Source organism: Haemorhous mexicanus, chromosome 17 (genome assembly GCF_027477595.1).
Source record: "Haemorhous mexicanus isolate bHaeMex1 chromosome 17, bHaeMex1.pri, whole genome shotgun sequence".
In the NCBI taxonomy this organism is placed as follows: Eukaryota; Metazoa; Chordata; class Aves; order Passeriformes; family Fringillidae; genus Haemorhous; species Haemorhous mexicanus.
This window is the reverse complement of record NC_082357.1, coordinates 15,363,475-15,385,289: the sequence shown is the minus strand read 5'-3', so window position 1 is coordinate 15,385,289 and position 21,815 is coordinate 15,363,475. Positions and strand designations below refer to the sequence as shown.

Genomic DNA, 21,815 nt, shown 5'->3' with positions numbered 1-21,815 from the left:
ACAGCCAGGTGCCTGCTCTGCCCTCTGGATCCTCCCTTTCCTTTGCCCAGTGAATTTTTCCCTCTCACCAAATCACCACGAGGTCTCCCCTCCCTCTCATCCAGCAGAGAGCAGAGCACATTCCAGCACTTCTGCCCCAGTTTCCACTGGGAATACTGGGCCAGCCCATGACCTGGCTCTGCCCAGGCTCCCTGCCTGTCCCCTTGTGCCTCTCCCACACACCTCCAGCACTGCTTTTGCCAAGCTGAAGGTTCAACCCGGGGGCTTCTCCCTGTTCACAGCCCCCTGATCCTGGCTGGAACCCTGGCAGAGGTGGGAATTTGTGCACAACAAGAGGGCTGCTAGGCAGGGCTGGGCAGAGATGGATTTATTCACCTGGGAGCCTTTCCCACCCGTGCTGTCCTTGCAGCCCAGCTGCCTGCGGGGAGGGGAGATGCCCCAGAGCTGGGAATTTTGGATCAGCAGTGATCCCAACTCCTTCAGTGCCGTGATCCAGGTGTCCTGCACCCTCTTTGGAACCAGACAGTGGGAAGCCCAGCCCTCCACTGCCCAGAGCTGCCTGCTTGACCAGGAGTCCTGGAGCGTGGCCCTGGAATTCCTGGCTCTCCAGCAGCCTGGCTGTGCCCTGAACGTGTGCTTGCAGGATCTGAGGAGGCTCATCTGCACAAGCAGAGCATGAGGATGAATCCAGGCACAGCCCTGGGTGCAGGCAGAGGCCAGGCCCGGCTGTCCCGTGTCCCAGCGAGGTCCCTGAGCTCTGGGCAGTGTCCCTGCCCCTGGGGTTGTGCTTCAGAGCCTCCTGTCCCCCGTGGCTGGCGGGTCCTGGGGCAGTCCTGTGGTGGGGGGCCAAGGATCCAGGCCAGAGCGCATGATGGGAATGATGAGATCGTCCATGTTTGGCATCACCAAAATTTTCTACAGAGAGGAATCCAGAATAACAAATCAGTGGGTCTGAACAGCACGGGGACACTCCTGGAGGTGGCTTGGCAGGAGCCACACCCAGGTCAGGGACTGGGGCTGTGAACTGGAGGTTCTGGGCTCCCATCCCCACAGCAGCACCCCAAGGAGGGTCCCAGCTCTGGAAATCAGGGTGGGGACAAGCAGGGACAGTTTGTCTTTGCCCTGGCCACCTCAATGGCTGCAGGGGTGGTCACAGCAGAGGGGAGGGACCAGCAGTTTGAGACCATCCAGATGGGTGGCTTTTGGGGGGCCCTAAATATCTGTGGGGACATTTCTGCTCTTTGAGCAGAGGTGAGAGGCTGAACACAAACCCTTGGGAAGGCAAATCTCCCAAACATCCCCAAACCAGAACGGACAGGTGGATTCACCCTTCAGCCCAGGGTGTCTGCCTGGGACTGCCTGACTTCCCAAACCCTCCCTGCTCGGGGCAGGGCTGCAAATGATGGGAGGAAATCACTTTTCCTCAGCCCTTGAGCTCATTATTTGGGTTCTGTCTCTTCACAGCTCCAAGCTGGCCAGACCAGAGCAGGTGCTGGCTTTTTGCAGAAACAACTGGCCCGAACTGAGGCTGACTCTCCCTGATGGCAGCAAGGCCCAAGCCTCAGCAGGGTTTGCTGAGCCCCTGAACAGCAGCCCAGGCACCTGGAACTCGTGCTTCAGCTTCTTCTCAATCCACTCGGTGACATGCAGGAATGTCACCTCCCGCTCGCCCAGCTTGGGGCGCACCTTCAGCTCCAGCTGCGGGGGCACTCGGAAGCTGTACCTGTGAGGGGAAAGGAAACAGGCAGAAAGCATCACCTGCCAAAGACGTGGCACAGCCACTGCTGGCTTTTAGGGAGGAGGTGACAGCTCAGGCTCCCCAGATCTGTGCTGGCCTGGGTGCAGACTCAGAGGAATGAGCCTGAGGTCTGCGAGCCCCTTTGGGGAACAGCCTGGGGCTGTTGGTGCCAAGATGAGCCCAGAGCCCTGGGGCTGGCTCCTTGCAGGGAGCAAGGGGCGCTGGCAGCAGGATGTGCCTGTGGGGGAAGGAGAGCTGGTACCAGACACGGTCGGTGGGTGGCGGGGGGATGTTCACGGCCAGGGTTCCTGCCAGCTCCTGCACCTCCACCGTCAGCAGCAGCGGCGTGTTGGACACCTCCTCCATCTTCTTCTTGATGAACTCGTTCTCCGTGGCCTTCTGGAAGTACTTGGACTTGGCGATCTTATCCACGAAGCGCAGGATCTTCCTGCTCGTGCTGTTCCCGCTGACGTGCCTAAAGCAAGAGGGGCCCCAGCTCAGCCCTGCTGGGTTTGGGGGTCCCCCAGCCCTCTGCCACAGCACTCCACAGGGACAGAGCCCCCTTTGGAAGCTGTCATGATGCGCTGTGTGTGTCCCACCAGGGCTGCTGTCCCCATGGCCCTGTGCTGATGTGGCACCGTGCATCCCCAGCCCCTCCCCGTGCCCCCCGTGGCACAGACCCCCAGCACCCCCGTACCCCTCGGTGCCGGGCGGGGGGAGCCTCTCCCCCGGGGCTCCCACGGGCTCTGCACTGGGGGCATCTTCCTCGTCGGAGGAGCCGGCGCTGGACGACTCGGCGTCGCTGTCTGCCAGCAGGATCAGCCGTGGCCTGGCCCTGCGAGCCCCAGGAGGTCACAGGCTGCTAGGGGACAGCGGCCTCGCCTCGCTGGGGCAGGAGGAGCAGGATGAGCCCATCCATGGCAGGCTCCTTACCCCTCTCTGCCTGCCTCTGCAGGGCCGCTCTCCTCTGCAGAGCTCTCCTTCCCCAGCTTGCTGAGGTTCATCTTTGTCTCCAGTGTCATCTGCAAGGAGCCGCTGTAGGTGACCTCCATGTCCACCCAGAGCCCTGCCAGGGAGAGGGACAGGGCAAGGTCAGGTCAGCACCACAGGGGTCAGCACTGCCAAGCCCTCCCAGCTCTGGGCTGGCAGCTCTGTAAAGGCATCCTGGGACCAGCCTTGGGATCCCTGTGCCTCTGTGGGGCTCTCACCTCGCTCATTGATGGTGGGGTTGGAGGCACTGAGCACTGAGGGGATGGATGTGCCCATGTCCAGCTCTGTCAGCGTCAGCTCGTTCATGAAATACGGGAGCTGATGGAGGCAAACCCCCACGGGGACAGTCACCAAGTGCCCTGGGGCCTTGGGAACAGGGCTCCCCCGAGTGACCTGATGCTCCGGCCTCTCACCTTGATCTTGCTCAGCTTCTTCTGGATCTTGTTGGACACCTGCTCTGCCCAGTATTGCTCCCGCAGGAAGTCCCAGAAGATGCGTCCCACCAGTGCGTTCATCCAGGCCATGCTGGCCGTGTCCTCCTGGGAGGGGACAGCAGCCACCAGCCCCTGCAGCGAGGTGGCTCTGTGAGCAGTGGGACCTGCTGTCCTGTGCTCCCTGCCCCAGGGCTTGGCTGCTCAAACAAACCACACGCTGCAAGTGTGGCTCCATCAGCCTCCAGCCCCGCTCCCACTGCTGCGTTTGTCCCTCTCACCTTTGTGGGCGTGGGGCTGCCCAAAGCTCCATGAGAGGGGCTCCTCTCCGTGCTGGCTGCCCCCTGTGCTGGCACAAATCGGGCCATGTAGGTGCTGTAGTCCAGGTAAATCTCCTCAGTGCTCCCTGACACATCCCTGGAGGGATCTGTGGATGGGATATCCTCGGCACTGCCCCCGCTGCTGCTGCCGCTGCTCTGCGGGGCCCATCCAGCGCCTGGGGATGTGGAATCACAGAATCATTGAGCTTGGAAAACCCCCATAATCCAGTCATCAATCCACTCCCCGGCACTGCCCAGGCCAACACTAATCTGTGTCCCCAAGTGCCACATCCACACTGCTTTAACTCCCTCCAGGGATGAGCACTCCACCTCTGCCCCGGGCCTGGACAGCCCGTTCACTGACAGAATTGTTCCTAATATCCAATATTCACTAATATCCAATATTCCTAATACCCAGTCTGTTCAGTCAGGATGGCATCAGGGGTGACTTGATGCCTGTCCATGACACCAGTGACATGCCACCCACCCTGCGCTGACCAGCTGAACCCTCTTGGCTACACTTTGGGCTCCTCCACGTCCCTCCACTGCTGCCCACCAAGGCACTGCGTTCCTGGGTCAGTCCTGGCCCAGAGCCGAGGCCGTGGTGGCTGCCCCTCACCTGCCCTGGTGTCACCGTGGCTGCTGGCTGTCCCACGGGAGGCTTGCACGAGGTGCTGGTACCACTCCTCCTTCTCCCGCCCCGTCCGCCCAAACAGGTACAAGCACCTGTCCCTGCCGTCCCCCGGGGTGTCCTGCCCGGCCACCGGCACCTTCCTGCTCCCCTCCTCCCCCTGCGGCTCCGTGTCCCGCTGCTCGCCGCCCTCTCCCCCGGCCGGCTCGGGGAGCAGCACGCAGATCGGATATTTCTTGTTCCACGTCCGCTTTCGGGCCAGGCTGGAGGGGCACAGGAAGACCTGCGGCACCGAGAGCGGGGTGAGCCCGGGCCAGGCCGGGGGGTCCCCGTGGGAGGGAGGCTCCTGGGGACCCCCGGGCTCACCTTGGCGTCCGTCAGGTCGTAGCAGCGGTGGCTGACGAAGACGGCGTCCAGGATCTCCTCCTCGAAGGTGGCTCGGCGCGGGATGTTGCTCTTGGGGTAGGACAGCTTGAGGGTGGCACCGTCCAGCACGGCGAGCACCGAGTGCGTGAGCGACGGGTGGAACAGCTCGGGGTCGTACACGAGCAGCTGGTTCATCCAGCCCTGGGCAACGGGGAGGAGGGAGCCGGCTGCTTCCGCTCACCAGGGACACCTCCAGCCCCTCAGCCCGGAGCACCCCTCTCCTACCTGGAGGTGGGGGGCTTCCCGCGGCTCCCCCGGGAGCAGCTTGGGGCGCAGGCGGCCCCAGGGTCCCCGAGCGGCCGGCGGGGCCTTGGGCACGAGGAGGAGGATGGCGAGGAAGCCCAGCAGCAGCCCGCAGAGCAGCCCCACGCAGAGCCCGGCGGCGTAGGGCGGCAGCGGCAGCACCAGGTAGCCGTAGGCGAGGAGGGCGATGCCGGCGAGCGCTCTGCCCGGCACCGAGCCCCCGGACCGCGCCGCCGGCGGCTCCTCGGGCGCCGGGAGCGGCGGGTCCGTGTCCCTCTGCGCCACCTCCACCACCTGGATCACGTCCCCGTAGGAGCAGATCTCGTAGCGGCAGTTCAGGGTGGGCTCCCAGGGCGTCCAGTCCCGCAGCCGGCGGCCCCCGGCCCCGCGGCCGCCCCCGGGGCTGCCCCCCGGCTCCTTGGCCCGGCCCGGGGGGCTGCTGTCCTCGGCCATCAGGCGGCTCAGGCGGCTCAGGGGCTCCTGCACGGCCTCCGACAGCCGCCTCCGCGTGTCCTCCAGCCTGGCGTCGCGCAGCCGGAGCAGCGCGGCTCGGCTCTCCGACGGCGACACGCTGGGCGACGGCGGAGCCGTGCGCGACTTGGCGGGGCTCGACCGGGGCTGGGGAGCCCGCGGGAGGTCGGCCAGGAGCATCCCGCCGGGCTGGGGCGAGGGGGGACGCTTCGTGTCCCCGTCCGCCGTGGGAAGGAGCCCGCAGCCATCCCGGCCGCCTCCGTCCTCCCTGGTGCCGCCGGCGTGGGGCGTCGGTCCCTCGATGTCGCCACGCCGAGGTGAGCCCGGGCACGGTGCCAGGGCTGGAGAGGCGTCTGCTGCCGCCGCAGCCTGGTCTGCCATCGCTCGCATCGCCGACGGCACTGCCGAGGGGCAGGGGAGCAGCTGTCAGAGCTGGAAGGGGCACAGAACATCCCTGCTCTGCTCCTGCCTCCCCGGGGACATCTCCCGGACCCTCGCTCCGGCTGGGCCCCTGCCAGCCTGTTTTGGGGTGAGCTCAATGGCTGCGTGTGGGAACCCGCTTGTCCGAGGAGGATAAACCCCAGCCAGGCAATCAGCCACGGGGCTGTGAGAGCCAGCAGCTGCCAGCCAGGGCTGCAGCCAAACGGGATTTTCCACACCAGGATATTCCGCTGCTCCCAGTGCCAGCCCAGGGATGCCAGGCCAGCGGGCAGGACTCCCCGGCTCCTCTGAAAGTTCAAGGTTTGGCCCTGCTTCGAGCACTGCATGGATCCAAAATGGAGCCAGCCCAAGCTGCGGCCCCGGTGCCCAGTCAGCAATCTCTGCCTTCACTGGGGGTGCAGAGGACAAAAGTTTTTCTAACACGAAGTTTCCATAGTCCTGAGAGGGTCCATGGCCTCAGGGAAGTGCTGTCCCGTCCCCACCAGCCACCACCACCCCTCTCTGCTGCTCTCCTGCCCCAGCCATGGGCTGACCCGCTCCGAGCTGTGTCCCCTCCGTGATTTTGGGAGGGAGAGGGGATCTGCAGGACGGGCTCTGCAGGGCCACCGCGGTGCTGACTCAGCTCCCAGCTGGTCCCTGGAGTGCTCAGCCCCTCCCTGCCCCTTCCCCTCACAGCAGCCCTGCAGCAGCAGCAGGAATGCATCCCAGGGACCCTGGGGCTGCCTCATCCTCACACCGCGCCGCCCTGGATCTTAGAGCTCCTCAGTGCCAGGAATTAATCACAGCCTGTGCCGCAGCTGCCTCCAGCCCCCTTTATATAATCTCAGCTCTTGCTTTGCTTCTCCTTTGCAGGAGCCACTTGTTAACCCCAGATCATCCACGGGGGATTGTCCCGGTGGTCCCAGCCCCTGGCAGAGAGCCTGGCTAGTGCTGGTGGCACTGCTGGCCCCTCCAGCAAGGCACCAAAACAGCCAAACGAGGAGTGAGCAGGGCAAATGAGCAGTGGGGCTGGGCCTGCGAGGGGCCCTGCTCTAGGGGAAGGTCTCCCTGTCCATGGCAGGGGTCGTCTTTAAGGTCCCTTCCCTCTTAAGGTCCCTTCCAGCCCAAAGCATTCCATGGTTCTGTGATTCCAAGGGATCCCTCCCCTGACCCTGCAGGGCCCTGTCCCCCTCCCACCCAGCACTGCAGCCTGGACACCCCCTGCCCTCACCATGCAGGGCTCCCAGTGGCCCCATCACAGCCACTCCCAGTATGCCCAGTATCCCCAGTGCTGCCCACCAGGGGCTGCTCCTACCAGAACGCCCCTGGGCTGGTCCCTGGAGGGTCCTGGCTGGTCCCTGCTCCGTGTCCCTGCCAGGTCAGGGGACAGTGTCTCCCCAGAGCTGGCCTCAGTGCTCCTTGTGCTCACTCCACCGTGCCCAGCTCTCCGTTCCCACTGCTCCCGTACTCGTGGGTTTTAAAAGCTAAAAAAAAAAAAGGGGAGAAAAAAAAAAAAGAAGTCTGTTTCCTGAGAGACCATTAGCACGGTGGAAGACAGAGATAATAATAGCCTGGGTTTGTATGGGAGTTCTCCTCTGGCAGGGATGGGAGTACAGAGGGGGCTACGCTGCTGCTGCTGCTGCTGCTGCTGCTGCTGCTGCTGCTGCTGCTGCTGCAGCCACCTCTGGGGAGGGTGGGGCAGCAGGACAGACCCTGCCAGGTGTCCTGGCTGCACCAGCAGCACCCCAGAGGGAGGTGCAGCCCTGGGGGAGGCTTTGCTGCTGCCTCAGGCTCCAGAGAGCCAGCACTGAGTGTGGAGGTGCCCCAGCACTGACCCCCTCCCAGCCTGCAGCTCGTCCCCAGGCTGTGGCCCTGCAGGACTGGGGGATCTCAGGATAAATTGGATATGAAGGTCCTTGCAGGTGTTGTCATGGGGGCAGCTGGGTGGGCTCAGTGGGGTCACGGGGCAGTGGGGATGATGGTGGCTTTGGAGGTGACAGCAAACAGCTCTCAGGGGCGATCCCACCCCTTCCAGGACCTCCCTGAGAAGGACTGGGGCTGACTGGGATGTCTGCTGAGGAGCAGTGCTTAGGACACCCAGCCCAGGACAGTCACACCTGTGCAGGGCAGGGACACAAGACCCCTAATGACAGTGTCCCCCCTCGCTGTGTGAGGACACACCAAGGCCATGACCACCAGTGAGCCTCTCCCTGGATTCCAGCCCCAAAATTCCACTCCTTGCTCCCAACTTTGGCTCAAATTCAGGTCTTGACACGACCTGACAAGCTGTGACCCAGCTTGGGCTGTTGTCCTGGAGTGTGTCCCCCTGAAACGTTCCCTGGCATGACCAAGGCAGCAGAGGTGGCCTGGCACAGCCTGGCAGGGTGGGAGCTCCCAGGTGGGCACTGCCCACCCGCTTTCTGCTTTGGTCGTAGGATCAGGGAGTTAATTGAAATATCAACTTCATTAACTTCCCTCAGTCCTCTGTGGTTAATTAGGGTGGCAGTGGCGCTGCTGGCGGGGACGTGGCACCACAGCAGCGCTTTCCTCAGCCAGCCAAAGGAGCTGGAAATCCCTCTCTAATTATCTGCACAAAACGCTGTGACAGAGCCCGGCTGTCCCTGCATTATCCCGGGATCAGGGAGCACTGGGGTGCCTCTGAGGGAATTCTGCAAGCTCAGATGTAACTTTGGCCAGTGGGCTGGGCAGGGTGGGATCCCAGCTCCATCCTCTGCCCCCCAGTTCCACATCACATTGCTGCTTCTTAGGGGTTTTACTGGTGGATACTGGAGTGGGTTTTGTGCTGCTGGGGGAGCAAGGAGCCAGATAGGCTTTGGGACACCTGAGAGGCTGCCAGCCCCAGGAGCCACTCCCAAAGCCTCTCCAGCACCCTGTGCATCCCAGGGCTGGAGCCTAGCCCTGCCTCGGTCTGGGCTCTGCCTCACTCCCGTGTCTCAGCCGTTCCCAATCTCTGCTGCCTTCCTGAGCTGCGTGGTCCCCGCAGCTCACCGGGGCTCTCTCAGCCATGGGGAAGGATCCAGCCACTTCCCACATCCATCCCATTCCCGCCGGCACAGCCTCGCCGCAGGAATTGCAGGGAGCAGCAGCTATCCGACTGATGATAGAGAGCTTCTGGCTGCTGCAGCTCCTTCCACCGCCTGCAAATCCACACCGCTGAGGTGTGCGGGGCCCTGGAGTCTATTTGGAGCTTTCCCTGACATCCCGCTCCTCTGATCTCGGTGGATCTTACGTGAGGCGCTTTCATAGCAGCGCATCCCCCTCCTCCCTCCCTCCCTCCCTCCCTCCCTCCCTCCCGTGCGGTGCCGGTGACGCGGCGCGATCCCGCTCCCCGAGCCCCGCCGTGCGGAGCCCCTTCCTCCCCCTGCCCGGGCTCCTGCCACGAGCCATCAATCCCCGGGGCTGCGGCGGGAGCTCAGCCCGCCCGGGATGAAGCCTGACCTAATTCAAAGCGGCAGCACCCAGAGGGCAGCGGCCCCACGCCGGGGTCCCGCAGCCCCGGGGCAGCTCCGCGCCGCCGGCCGCGTCCCTTGGCATTTGGGAGCGGGGATCCATCCCCCGCCGGGCCGGGGCAGCAGAGCCAGAGCCGCGTTTTGTCCGAAAGGCACCGAGATCTTTTCCTCTTGCACCAAGGAAGGCGCCGCTTCCAGCAGAGCCTAAGCCCGGGGATTCACCCGAGAGGTTTTGGATGAACTCCCCGAGCAGGGATTTGCGGTGCTGATCTCTGGAAGGAGAAGGAAACTGCAGCAGCTCAGCCCCTTTGGAACCTGCCCAGATTCACCTTCAAAGCCCTCACCTTGCACACGCCGGGCTGTCACCTCCTCCTCCGCGGGACCTCCGCGCCCACCACGGGCCCCGGTCAGACCCCGCATCCCCCGGTGACCCCGCTCTGCGCTCCCGGGACGGGGTGGTCCCTGCTGTGCCCGCACCCATCCCCAGAGCCCGGGAGCGCCTGAGGGAGCCCCGCTCCCAACCGCCCCCAGCCCTGCTGGGGAAACCGGGGCTGCCCGGCCCCGCCGCCCGCCCCGGGCCCCGCAGCGCCGGTACCTGCGGCAGGCGGGGGGCCCGGGGAGCCGGGAAGGGTCGGTCGGTCCCGGTGGAGGAGAAGGACGAGCAATGCCGGGGAATCGGAGTGGTCCCAGTGCCAGGGGAGGATAACGGGGGGTCAGTCCCGGTGCCGGAGACACCGGACCTTGTGCCGGGGAAGAAGAGCCGGTGCCCGCGGCAGTGACGGTGCCGGTGCCAGTGAGGCCGGTCGGTCCTGGTGCGGGGATCCAAGGACTGATGCCGGTGCTGGGATAGCAGGGCCGGAGCGGTGGCGGTACCGGTGGCGGTACCGGCGTCTCCGTCGCGGTCCCGCTGCCCGTTGCAGACGCCCAGAGCCGGGCTGGCTCCCCCCCCGCTGCCACCGGCGGTGCCGGAGCATCCGCAGCCCCGAGCCGGCTCCGCGCTCCGCCCCGCGCCCCCCCGTGCCCCCGCCGGGGCTGCCCCCGCTCCGCCGCCGCCCCGGGGAGGCCGCGCGGGGGCTGCGGGCCGGGCCGGGGGTCCCGGGGGATGAAGGGGGGTTCGGAGCGGGGTCCCCCCGGTACCGGGACCGCCCCGGTACCGCCGGGCCCGCAGCGCCCTCTGCGGGTGGCGGGGCGGGGCGCGGGGGCGGGACCGGGGGAGTGACCGGGGAGGGACACGGGGATGGCCCGGGGAGGGGCGGGACACGGGGGTGGCCCGGGGAGGGGCGGGACACGGGGATGGCCCGGTGGATGGGCGGGACACGGGGGTGGCCCGGTGGATGGGCGTGGCGGGGGCGCGGCCGGGCCAACGGAACAGAACGGAACGGAACGGAACGGAACGGAACGGAACGGAACGGAACCGGCCGGGCGGCGGGCGCAGCCATGTCCTTCTGCTCCTTCCTCGGGGGAGAGGTGTTCAAGAACCACTTCCAGCCGGGTGAGGGGGGCTCTCCCCGCGGGCTCCGGGGGTGAGGGCAGGGGGGTCCCCAGCGGGGCGGGCAGGGGGTGTCACCCGGCAAGGCGGAACCCCCCGGGTGAGCGGTTGAGGGGGGTTACGGGGGTTTCCTTCTGCGGAGCATCGTGGGTCCGGGCGGGGTCTTTGTTGGGGTGGGGGAATCCTCCCCGATGGGGAGGGGGGTCCCGATAGGGGCTCGGGGGTTTCGTCCCTGTGTGTGCCCCTTGTGGGGATCCTGGTCCCAGGGGTGCCCTGAGGGTGCCCTGGGGGTGCCCTGGGGGTTCCCGGGGTCCGGCAGCCGCAGCTGACGCAGAGTGCCGCGGGTGTCCCGTGTCCCCGCGCTGACGTGTCCCCTCGCTGTCCCCTGCCGTGCCCTCTCCGCAGGTATTTACGTGTGTGCCAAGTGTGGCCATGAGCTGTTCTCCAGCCGCGCCAAGTACGAGCACTCGTCGCCGTGGCCGGCGTTCACCGAGACCCTGCGTGGGGACAGCGTGGCCAAGCGCGAGGAGCGCCCGGGGGCGTTGAAGGTGCGGATCCCGAACCCTCGGGCTGTGACCAGAGCACCCCCGGGCTGGCTCTCCTTGAGCCCCTGGACAGCCAGATTGCTGCCAACCCCTCCTTTGCCTCCCCAGGTGACGTGTGGCAAGTGTGGCAACGGGCTGGGCCACGAGTTCCTCAACGATGGGCCCAAGAGGGGCCAGTCCCGCTTCTGAATATTCAGCAGCTCGCTGAAGTTCCTCCCCAAAGGTACCAGCGGTGGCTTTGGCCCCTGCCCAGCGCAGGGAGTGGTTTTGGGCACACTGTGAGTGCTGCACTGCTTGCAGCAGGGTGGCCCTGGCTGTGCTGATAAGGCCAGGGAGCTGCTCCTGGGATAAATCCAACTCACTCTGCCCAGCTCGAGGCTCCTCAGCTCAGCTGGAGCTCCTGGCTCTGACCAGCAGCCAGGGACTCCCTGGCTCTGAGGGGTGGCTGAGTTTTGGGGGGTTTCTCTGGGGGTGCAAAGCGAGGGCAGGCAGCAGTGGTGGCACTGAGGGGCTGGGGGGGTTTGCTGGGCACTCCCTGGGGAAGCTGTCAAAGGAAAGGCTGTCGAGGAAAGGTCTCAGGAGGCCAAATTCCAGGCAGCAGCACGGCCATGAGCTGCTGGCCTGCTGGTCAGGCTGTGGTGGTGGGGATGCTGTGTAACAAAACCCCCAGATAAAAAGGGCTGCTGGTTCTGGAGGAAGGAACACGAGCCCTCATTGCTCCTCCCCTGCTTTTAGGTAAAGCTGACCTGAAGGAGAAGTAAGTGAGCTGCTGCACCTGCCACTGCTAATCCTGGGCTAATCCTGCCTCCACTCCTTGGCATGCACTGACCTGCCAAGGGGACCCACAGCAGGAGGAACACCAAGGAAGCTCCTGGTCCGAGTTTCTCCTGATTTTCCAGTCACAGATTCCCCTTGATTTCCCTGCCAAGGTTTTATTCCCTGATTTCCCTGTCAGTTTTCCCTGTTGTTCCCCTTGATTTCTCTGTCACGGTTCTCTCCTGGTTTCCCTGCCTGGTTCCCCCTGGGGCTGTTCCAGCTCCATCCCGGGAGCTGCTGTGCCTGTGCTGAGCCCTGGCTCAGCTTTGCTGTGACAGTGTCCAGAGCCAGGCAGGCACTGCTGCAATCCAGGCAGGCTCTGCTGGCCCTCCCAGGCAGGATTAGCTGGGCTCAGGGCCAGGGTTAATCCCTGGAGCTATTCTGGGACCATGCCATGAAGTGCCCCAAATAAACCCTCCCAGGGTGCTGGGGCAGGGATGTTTTATGGTCCCACTGGGCAGCATCCAGGTGTTTCCCCCCTGCCCACCTCCCACCCTGCAGGCACGGTTCCACACCGCTGTCCTCGACTCTGGCCTGGCCTTACACCTGACTCAGCACTGTGCAAACAATTCCAGGGGCACTCAGGGTCCTCCCTGTGGGAGGGAGCTGGGATTGGGCCCAGGGGCTGCCCTTGGCACTGCTCAGGCTCTGGGAATCGTGGCTGTGCCACCTCAGTGCTCCAGGGGCTGCCACACTCCTTCTCCTGAATCCAGTGCCTCATTCCTGGCCTCCCCTGCCTGTCCCAGGAGCCAAATCCTCCTCTGCAATGGACACACCAGGACCTTTCACGAGGGAAGAGGCTCTTGCTGACCCGTGGGGTTGAGGGGGGCTGCACTGTGGGTGCAGCTGCACTTGGGGACGCCTTGGGGCCTTTTCTCTCCTTGTGTTTTCCCTCAATCCCACAGATCTGAGGGCACCAGGGGAGGTTTGCCACCCCAGCTCATTCCCTGGAGCTCTCTGCTGGACCTCTCCATGCTGAAATAAAGCACTGATTCACTGTGTGGGAGTGTTGAACACGCTGGGAATGGCATCCCAGAGCCCTGGGTTCCTCCTCTGCTCCCTGGCCGAGGGCTGGAGGGGTGGGGGGTGTGTGTTTTTACCTGGAATCTCTTCCCATCTCCCCAGGTTTGCCATTGGAAAGGGGGCTGGGGCATTCCCAGAGCCAAAGCTCCACTGGGAAGGTTTCATTTCACTCCACTGAGCCCTTTTCCCCAAATGAAGCCAGTTTTACCTTGTTCCGAGGGTGTTCTCAGTACTTCCTGACCTGCCAGGATTTCCTGGGCACAGGGAGCTGAGTTTCTCACCAGAACTCCCCCACACAAACTCTGCAGGACTGGAAGCCACAGCCCTCAGTCTCACAGGGGATCTTCACCCCCTTGGAGCTGGATCCCTGGAGCCTGCAGGCTTGAGCTGGGCTTTGCTGGGCTCCAGTTCTGGGCTCCAAGGGGGTGAGGTCCCCTCTGGAGCTCAGGAGCCAGTGCCAGCTCAGCTCGGGTCAAACTCCAGCTCTAATTATTCCCCAGGTTCCAGCCTGAAGGTCCAATCTGCCTTTTCACTGATTAATCTTTGGGTTTTAGGGCATTAAGGGGGAATCCTTCCCTGGGAGGGTGGGCAGGTCCTGGCACAGGTGCCCAGAGCAGCTGTGGTGCCCCTGGATCCCTGGCAGTGTCCCAGGCCAGGCTGGACAGGGCTGGAGCACCCTGGGACAGTGGGAGGTGTCCCTGCCATGGCAGGGGTGGCACTGGCTGGGCTTTGAGGTCCCTTCCAACCCAAACCATGCCAGGATTCTCCAGGTGACATCCACCTGAGCCCTGTGGCAGGAAGGGATTTTTGGAGTGGCTCCTCCAAGATGCTGCAAGGGGAGGAAATGTTGGGAATGCCAGCAGTGAGGGGATGGCAGAGCTCCCTCACCATCGTGGGCAGCCCGTGCCAGGGATCCAGCAGGGATTCCAACATCCCTGTCCTGCCCAGCAGCCCGTGCCAGGGGGATCCAGCAGGGATTCCAACATCCCTATCCTGCCCAGCAGCCCGTGCCAGGGATCCAGCAGGGATTCCAACATCCCTGTCCTGCCCAGCAGCCCGTGCCAGGGATCCAGCCGGGATTCCAACATCCCTGTCCTGCCCAGCAGCCCGTGCCAGGGATCCAGCAGGGATCCAACATCCCTGTCCTGCCCAGCAGCCCGTGCCAGGGATCCAGCAGGGATTCCAACATCCCTGTCCTGCCCAGCAGCCCGTGCCAGGGATCCAGCAGGGATTCCAACATCCCTGTCCTGCCCAGCAGCCCGTGCCAGGGATCCAGCCGGGATTCCAACATCCCTGTCCTGCCCAGCAGCCCGTGCCAGGGATCCTGCAGGGATTCCAACATCCCTGTCCTGCCCAGCAGCCCGTGCCAGGGATCCAGCAGGGATTCCAACATCCCTGTCCTGCCCAGCAGCCCGTGCCAGGGATCCAGCAGGGATTCCAACATCCCTGTCCTGCCCAGCAGCCCGTGCCAGGGGGATCCAGCCGGGATTCCAACATCCCTGTCCTGCCCAGCAGCCCGTGCCAGGGGGATCCAGCAGGGATTCCAACATCCCTGTCCTGCCCAGCAGCCCGTGCCAGGGGGATCCAGCAGGGATTCCAACATCCCTGTCCTGCCCAGCAGCCCGTGCCAGGGATCCAGCCGGGATTCCAACATCCCTGTCCTGCCCAGCAGCCCGTGCCAGGGGGATCCAGCAGGGATTCCAACATCCCTGTCCTGCCCAGCAGCCCGTGCCAGGGGGATCCAGCCGGGATTCCAACATCCCTGTCCTGCCCAGCAGCCTGTGCCAGGGATCCAGCCGGGATTCCAACATCCCTGTCCTGCCCAGCAGCCCGTGCCAGGGGGATCCAGCAGGGATTCCAACATCCCTGTCCTGCCCAGCAGCCCGTGCCAGGGGGATCCAGCAGGGATTCCAACATCCCTGTCCTGCCCAGCAGCCCGTGCCAGGGATCCAGCCGGGATTCCAACATCCCTGTCCTGCCCAGCAGCCCGTGCCAGGGGGATCCAGCCGGGATTCCAACATCCCTGTCCTGCCCAGCAGCCCGTGCCAGGGGGATCCAGCAGGGATTCCAACATCCCTGTCCTGCCCAGCAGCCTGTGCCAGGGATCCAGCAGGGATTCCAACATCCCTGTCCTGCCCAGCAGCCCGTGCCAGGGATCCAGCCGGGATTCCAACATCCCTGTCCTGCCCAGCAGCCCGTGCCAGGGGGATCCAGCAGGGATTCCAACATCCCTGTCCTGCCCAGCAGCCCGTGCCAGGGGGATCCAGCAGGGATCCCAACATCCCTGTCCTGCCCAGCAGCCCGTGCCAGGGGGATCCAGCAGGGATTCCAACATCCCTGTCCTGCCCAGCAGCCCATGCCAGGGGGATCCAGCAGGGATTCCAACATCCCTGTCCTACCCAGCAGCCCGTGCCAGGGATCCAGCCGGGATTCCAACATCCCTGTCCTACCCAGCAGCCTGTGCCAGGGATCCAGCAGGGATTCCAACATCCCTGTCCTACCCAGCAGCCTGTGCCAGGGATCCAGCAGGGATTCCAACATCCCTGTCCTGCCCAGCAGCCCGTGCCAAGGATCCAGCAGGGATTCCAACATCCCTGTCCTGCCCAGCAGCCCGTGCCAGGGGGATCCAGCAGGGATTCCAACATCCCTGTCCTGCCCAGCAGCCCGTGCCAGGGGGATCCAGCAGGGATTCCAACATCTCTGTCCTGCCCAGCAGCCCGTGCCAGGGATCCAGCCGGGATTCCAACATCCCTGTCCTGCCCAGCAGCCCGTGCCAGGGGGATCCAGCAGGGATTCCAACATCCCTGTCCTGCCCAGCAGCCCGTGCCAGGGGGATCCAGCAGGGATTCCAACATCCCTGTCCTGCCCAGCAGCCCGTGCCAGGGATCCAGCAGGGATTCCAACATCCCTGTCCTGCCCAGCAGCCCGTGCCAGGGATCCAGCAGGGATTCCAACATCCCTGTCCTGCCCAGCAGCCCGTGCCAGGGGGATCCAGCAGGGATTCCAACATCCCTGTCCTGCCCAGCAGCCCGTGCCAGGGGGATCCAGCAGGAATTCCAACATCCCTGTCCTGCCCAGCAGCCCGTGCCAGGGATCCAGCCGGGATTCCAACATCCCTGTCCTGCCCAGCAGCCCGTGCCAGGGGGATCCAGCAGGGATTCCAACATCCCTGTCCTGCCCAGCAGCCCGTGCCAGGGGGATCCAGCAGGGATTCCAACATCCCTGTCCTGCCCAGCAGCCCGTGCCAGGGATCCAGCAGGGATTCCAACATCCCTGTCCTGCCCAGCAGCCCGTGCCAGGGATCCAGCAGGGATTCCAACATCCCTGTCCTGCCCAGCAGCCCGTGCCAGGGGGATCCAGCAGGGATTCCAACATCCCTGTCCTGCCCAGCAGCCCGTGCCAGGGATCCAGCCGGGATTCCGGGCTGCCTTGCAGTTTGTGGAAGCGGGCACGGGAGGGTGCCAGTGCCTTTCCCAACTCTCCCAGGGAGGGAAGGGAAGGAGGAGGATGCTTCTCTGGGATCCCCTGCATCCACCGCTGCAGCAACAAGGAAATATCCCCGGAGCCAACCCCCCCGGGCATGGCTTAAACAGGGGTGGGGCATTTTCATGGAAATCTGGCTGGAGATGGGATTTTAGCAGGAATATTGAAGACCTGAGCGTGGAGAGCTCCAGGCAGCGCCTGGCGCTGAGGATTCAGGATGCAATCCTGCACGAGGGATCCCATCCATCCCATCATCCCATCCCATTATCCCATTATCCCATCCCCCCGAGCACCCTCAGCCCTGCGCACGCACAGTCCCTCCCTCTCCCGGGACCCGGGGCACCCGGAATTCTGCTTTTCCCCCCTCACTCCACGGCCAGGACATTCCCTGTGCCGCTTCCCCTCCTTTAATGACCCCACTAATGACAATTCTGCCGTAACGAGAGGATTTTCCTTCGTCGGGAGCAGCCGCCCCAGCCCGGCTTTAACGACACAAATTAAATTACGTTTCCAGGCCGACGCAAACTTCCCTGATTGTTTAAGAAATCACTCATTTCCTCCCCCGTAGCCTCCGGCTGACCTCCCTTTTGAGTTTTTGCCGGTTTTTTCCCCGCATGCCACGCACAGGACCTGCCCCTGACCCTCCCCGGGATGGCTCCAGCCGCCGGCAGAGCATCCAGAGCCCGCCAAGATTTAGATTAATTCTCTAATAAGACGACAAGCCCTATAGAAATGATGTTATCCGAGGGAAAGGCAGATGACCTGGAGGCACTCGGAAGCTCTAATTACCGCTGCTCCTTGGAGCCTGCCTGCTCCCGCTCCTCCTGCACCCTGGAATTCTCAGTCCTGTTTCCAGCATCACAGGGACGGCTCCTTCCATATTTGTGCCATTTTATTTCATTTTATCCTTTCATCCACAGCTCCAAAAGGCCAGGGCCCCAAAGCAGCGCTTTTGGGGGGTTACACATCCTTGTGGGCAGGAGCACAGCCTGATTTGGGATGCTCCAGCACCACCGTTCCCAGCAGACTGTGCCTTCGTGCCAGGCTGTGCCAGCTCCCGTCCCCTCGCTGGCCTTTGGCACCAGTTTGCTTCCGAGGGGTTGTTTGGGTTCTTTTTGGGGCTGTGAAAATGCGGGTGTTGTGTTAATGACAGGAAATAAAGGGATGGACACTTAAAAAAATCCTTCCCCATCACGATTTCCTGGTGACACGGGGCTGGCAGGAGGAGAGGAGCCTCCCACCACCTCACCTGCTCCAGGCCACCCCTCACCTGTCCCCAGCCCCTCCACCTGCAGAGAATCCAGGGTTTATTCCAGTCCATCCAGCAATAGCAGCCTCACCCCATCCCAAACCCCTCTGGCTGGCGCTGGCCGATCCCTTCCCCCCCGAACCTCCCAGAGCCACCGGGCGGGGAAATTTGTTTGGGGTCTGCGGTGTGTGTTAATTAGGGAGATAATGACTGGAGACACCCAGAGCGAGTCTGAGCACGCCGGAAAAATGTTTAGCCCGAGGAAAATTTTAATCCTTTTTTTTTTTATCTTTCCCTGGCTGTTGAGATGTGACTTTGGAAGGCAATTAGTGAGGGTTTAGTTGTTAATCAGTCATACTTAGACACTCGCTTTGGGCTCTTATCTCCTGCTCCCAAGTGAGCATCGCCTGGAATCACCAGCTTCATTTTTGATGTGGGAAATGCCTGTTCCAGGTGGGAAATGCCTGTCCCAGGTGGGAAATACCTGTCCCAGGCGTGTTCCTGTGCTCAGCACCGCCTGCACAGGGCAGCACAGGGAGCTTTCCGTGGGATCAGAGGAAAACTTAGCTCTGGAAAAGATTTTAAAGCCCTGGAAGTGGCTGGGGAGTCAGCAGCCCTGGAGGGGTTGGTGGCCCTTGAGGATGAGAGTTAGCTGTGACCACGGTGGTGCTGCCACTCCTTGAGCTTAAATCTCCTTTCCAACCTAATCAATTCCATGATTCCATGCCTGGAGAGCCCTGCCCACCACAGAATCCCTCCCCATCCCCAGGTTTTTGAGGGTGGCTGCCTTGTGGGTGTCCCAGGAGCTGCCTGGGGTGGCACTGACCCCCCTGCCACGGGACAGAGCCAGCACAGGAATGTCACAGCCCTGCTGCCCTCCCTGCTCCAGCCTGGAGCTGGGTGACCCCGAACCACAGCACCCCAAGGCCCTGGAGGGCTCACCAGGGAGGACTGGAGATATTCTCAGTTTAGTTGAAGAAAGAACAGAGAGAATTTTTCTCAGGCCGAGCTTGAGAAACTTAAAGAAAAGAATTTAAACAATTACTGTCTATTTTTGTAATTGTTGTTTAAAGATATGATTTTTTAGAGTGAGTTATTCATAATTCACTAATTGTGTGAGAATTTTTACTTTGAGACTAATCCAGTCTCAGTTTAGTGAGTTGCATTATAAAAAGTCGTGTTACTCTCTATTAAATGTTTTTTATTCACCTTCTGAAGAGTGAAATCTTTCTTTCCATCCCTAACTCAACAGTGACAGAGGATGTTCCAGGCTGTGCCAGCATCACTCCAGCCCCGTGCCAGCATCAGCCTGGCCCTGGGAGTGCTGGTCAGGCTTGTGCCAGCACCAGTCCAGCCCTGCCAGCACCAATCCAGCACTGTGAGCACCATCCCAGCCCTGCCAGCACCAGTTCAGCCTTTCCTGCACCATCCCAGCCCCATGAGCACCATTCCAGCCCTGCCAGCACCAATCCAGACTTGAGAGCATCAATACAGCCCTGCCAGGATCAATCCAGCCCTACCAGCACCAGTTCAGCCTTCCCTGCACCATCCCAGCCTCTTGTCAGCACCATCCCAGCCCTGCCAGCACCAATCCAGACTTGAGAGCACCAGTCCAGCCCTGCCAGCATCAATCCAGCCCTGCCAACACCATCCCAGCCCTGCCAGCACCAGTTCAGCCTTTCCTGCACCATCCCAGCCCCGTGAGCACCATCCCAGCCCTGCCAGCACCATCCCAGCACCATCCCAGCCCCGTGAGCACCATCCCAGCACCATCCCAGCCCCATGAACACCATCCCAGCCCTGCCAGCACCATCCCAGCCCCATGAGCACCATCCCAGCCCCGTGAGCACCATCCCAGCCCTGCCAGCACCATCCCAGCCCCATGAGCACCATCCCAGCCCCATGAGCACCATCCCAGCCCCGTGAACACCATCCCAGCCCTGTGAGCACCATCCCAGCCCTGCCAGCACCATCCCAGCCCCGTGAGCACCATCCCAGCCCTGTGAGCACCATCCCAGCACCATCCCAGCCCCGTGAACACCATCCCAGCACCATCCCAGCCCTGTGAGCACCATCCCAGCCCTGTGAGCACCATCCCAGCCCCGTGAGCACCATCCCAGCCCTATGAGCACCATTCCAGCCCTGCCAGCACCATTCCAGCCCTGCCAGCACCATCCCAGCCCTGTGAGCACCATCCCAGCACCATCCCAGCCCCATGAGCACCATCCCAGCACCATCCCAGCCCCGTGAGCACCATCCCAGCCCCATGAGCACCATCCCAGCCCCATGAGCACCATCCCAGCCCCATGAGCACCATCCCAGCCCCATGAACACCATCCCAGCCCCGTGAGCACCATCCCAGCACCATCCCAGCCCCGTGGCCGCTCCCGTGGCCACCCCGGTGTGCCACCACCCCAAACCCCCTCTGGGGAGGGCGATGCCCGCCGGGGCTCTCTCCCCACGCGGCTGCTCGTTCAAACGATCCCCTGGACTGTCTGCAGCAATGATTTGTTGCTTGTAAAGCCGCCGTGATTAACTACAGTTTAGCCTCCCGGTTTCATGTCTTATCATGTTTCATCTCGCACAAAAGACATTTACAGTCTATTTTCAACTTCAAAGCCAGCGCTTCTCGCGTGACCATTAGGGCAGGCGGATCTTTAGGCAGAACCTGTACGGCATTAGCGTCTCTTGATGTTCCCTGCTGAGTGAGGATGGATGGCTGCCCCAAAAGGCAGCTTTTTCCTATTGTTTTATGCACCAGTGATTAATATTTCATGTTCCCACTGCTGCAGATTTGCTGGCTGGCACTGGCCTGCCCTGACAGTGCTGTCTGCATGTCTTACATGTCCAGCTTTTGTGCTCTTGGACACGGGGAGTGCGGCTCTTGGCAGGGTCCTCGCTGCTTATTGAAGCCTCCTGCCCGAATTTTTTGAATTAAGTTTGTCTTGACCAGGTTAGGGAGGGTGGGGTGCTCTCCTTCCCCACCCACAGCTCTGTCCTGTCCCCCATGGAGCCCCTGGCTGCCCCAGATTTTGGGGGGTGCCGTGCCCTCCCTCCTCCCTGGCTGTGCCCCCGCGGGATGGGAGCAGCAGGGATGGCACCGGGGAATGGATCCTGCAGCAGCCAGAGGGGGAGGCTGGTCCTGCCCTGCGGGGTGAGGGTGTGAGCTGGGCTCAGAGGCTGCTGCCATCCCGGGTGCCGCCCCCTGTGACACTGGTGTCACCTGGGCACTGCCCCCCCAGCTCCCGAGGGAGCCTTTGCCCGGGATCCACCACCCCTTCCTCACCACAATTCCCAAAAACCCCGCGGAATTCCCACCCAGGGCCGATGGGAAGAGCCCAGGACCCAACTGCTCTGATGGAAGCCCCACTGGAGTTTGCCAGGACAGTAAATGAGAATAAACCCAGGGACTGTGAGGGCAGGCTCTGCTTATCCTCCAGCCCGGAGTTCATCTAATTCAATTAGCCCCAGCAGTAAATAGAGCCCGCTTTAATTCAGATGCAGGGGCTGTCGTGGCTCGATCCTTGCATTTCAGGAGCAGGGGAGCTGTGGCAGCCTGCCAAGAATCTCTGCAGAGCCCACGTTTGCTCTGGCTGCTCGGAGGTCACCTCCAAGTTATGTTTGGGATGAGGTGGGAGCTTCCCAGAGCACCTGGGAGGGTACGAGGACTTTAAACTGCGTCATTATTAGGTGGAAAATAAAGACTTGAAAGCCACCAGGAGGGAATAAGTGGAGGAGTTTATTTAAAGAGGAAAAGCTGCACTTGGGAGGGATGCTGGGGCCATGTGTCTGCAGGGCTGTGCTCATTCCTCCCAGATTATTTTAAATTTGAGCATCTTTTCTGCATCACAGTCTATCTTTGTTCCCCTCTGACGTCTTGGGATTTTATGGCCGGGGCTGTTGCTGCCAGCTCTGCTGGAAATCAACTTCCCAGCTTTGAACCCAACCTCGCAGCCTCCCGCCCAAAGCTGGGCTCCAAATCAGTTAATCTCGGATTAATTTAAACTGCTGGCCCCGGTGGGTGCAGCACCAAGGCTCTGGCAGGGGGGTGAGCCAGGCAGGAGGTGCTG

The 21,815-nt window shown here is 62.7% G+C and overlaps 2 protein-coding genes across 3 annotated transcripts; one reads left to right on the top strand and one right to left on the bottom strand.

Annotated features, from left to right (window-relative positions):
- Positions 1 to 352: 352 nt before the first annotated feature.
- LOC132335363 (testis-expressed protein 2-like) lies at positions 353 to 10,127 on the bottom strand. 2 transcript variants are annotated; one of them, XM_059861844.1, is made up of 13 exons: positions 9,736 to 10,127; positions 6,986 to 7,154; positions 4,762 to 5,651; positions 4,477 to 4,677; positions 4,099 to 4,393; positions 3,441 to 3,655; positions 3,142 to 3,294; positions 2,947 to 3,046; positions 2,672 to 2,804; positions 2,436 to 2,573; positions 2,001 to 2,213; positions 1,603 to 1,723; positions 353 to 915 (listed from the first exon to the last, which is right to left on the bottom strand). In XM_059861844.1, exons 3-13 carry the CDS (start codon positions 5,638 to 5,640, stop codon positions 790 to 792), a joined length of 2,574 nt encoding a protein of 857 aa, XP_059717827.1. In that variant the 5' UTR covers positions 5,641 to 5,651; positions 6,986 to 7,154; positions 9,736 to 10,127; the 3' UTR covers positions 353 to 789. The 2 variants fall into 2 exon arrangements, with proteins under 2 accessions (XP_059717827.1, XP_059717828.1); XM_059861845.1 differs by lacking the exon at positions 9,736 to 10,127 and adding an exon at positions 8,680 to 8,915.
- Positions 10,128 to 10,467: 340 nt separating this feature from the next.
- On the top strand, positions 10,468 to 12,991 carry MSRB1 (methionine sulfoxide reductase B1). The gene is made up of 4 exons (XM_059861718.1): positions 10,468 to 10,632; positions 11,035 to 11,177; positions 11,283 to 11,397; positions 11,910 to 12,991. The coding sequence occupies exons 1-4, from the start codon at positions 10,578 to 10,580 to the stop codon at positions 11,933 to 11,935; spliced, it is 339 nt and encodes a 112-aa protein (XP_059717701.1). The 5' UTR covers positions 10,468 to 10,577; the 3' UTR covers positions 11,936 to 12,991.
- Positions 12,992 to 21,815: the final 8,824 nt, after the last annotated feature.

Bases quoted from the DNA above. Each gene is read 5' to 3' on its own strand.
- LOC132335363 (XM_059861844.1), bottom strand. From the start codon at position 5,640: ATGCGAGCGATGGCAGACCAGGCTGCGGCGGCAGCAGACGCCTCTCCA. The intron at 4,394-4,476 runs GTGAGCCCGGGG...TCGGTGCCGCAG, and splicing joins ACGACCTGACGGACGCCAAG to GTCTTCCTGTGCCCCTCCAG. The intron at 916-1,602 runs GTGCCTGGGCTG...TCCTCTCTGTAG, and splicing joins AGCTGAAGCACGAGTTCCAG to AAAATTTTGGTGATGCCAAA.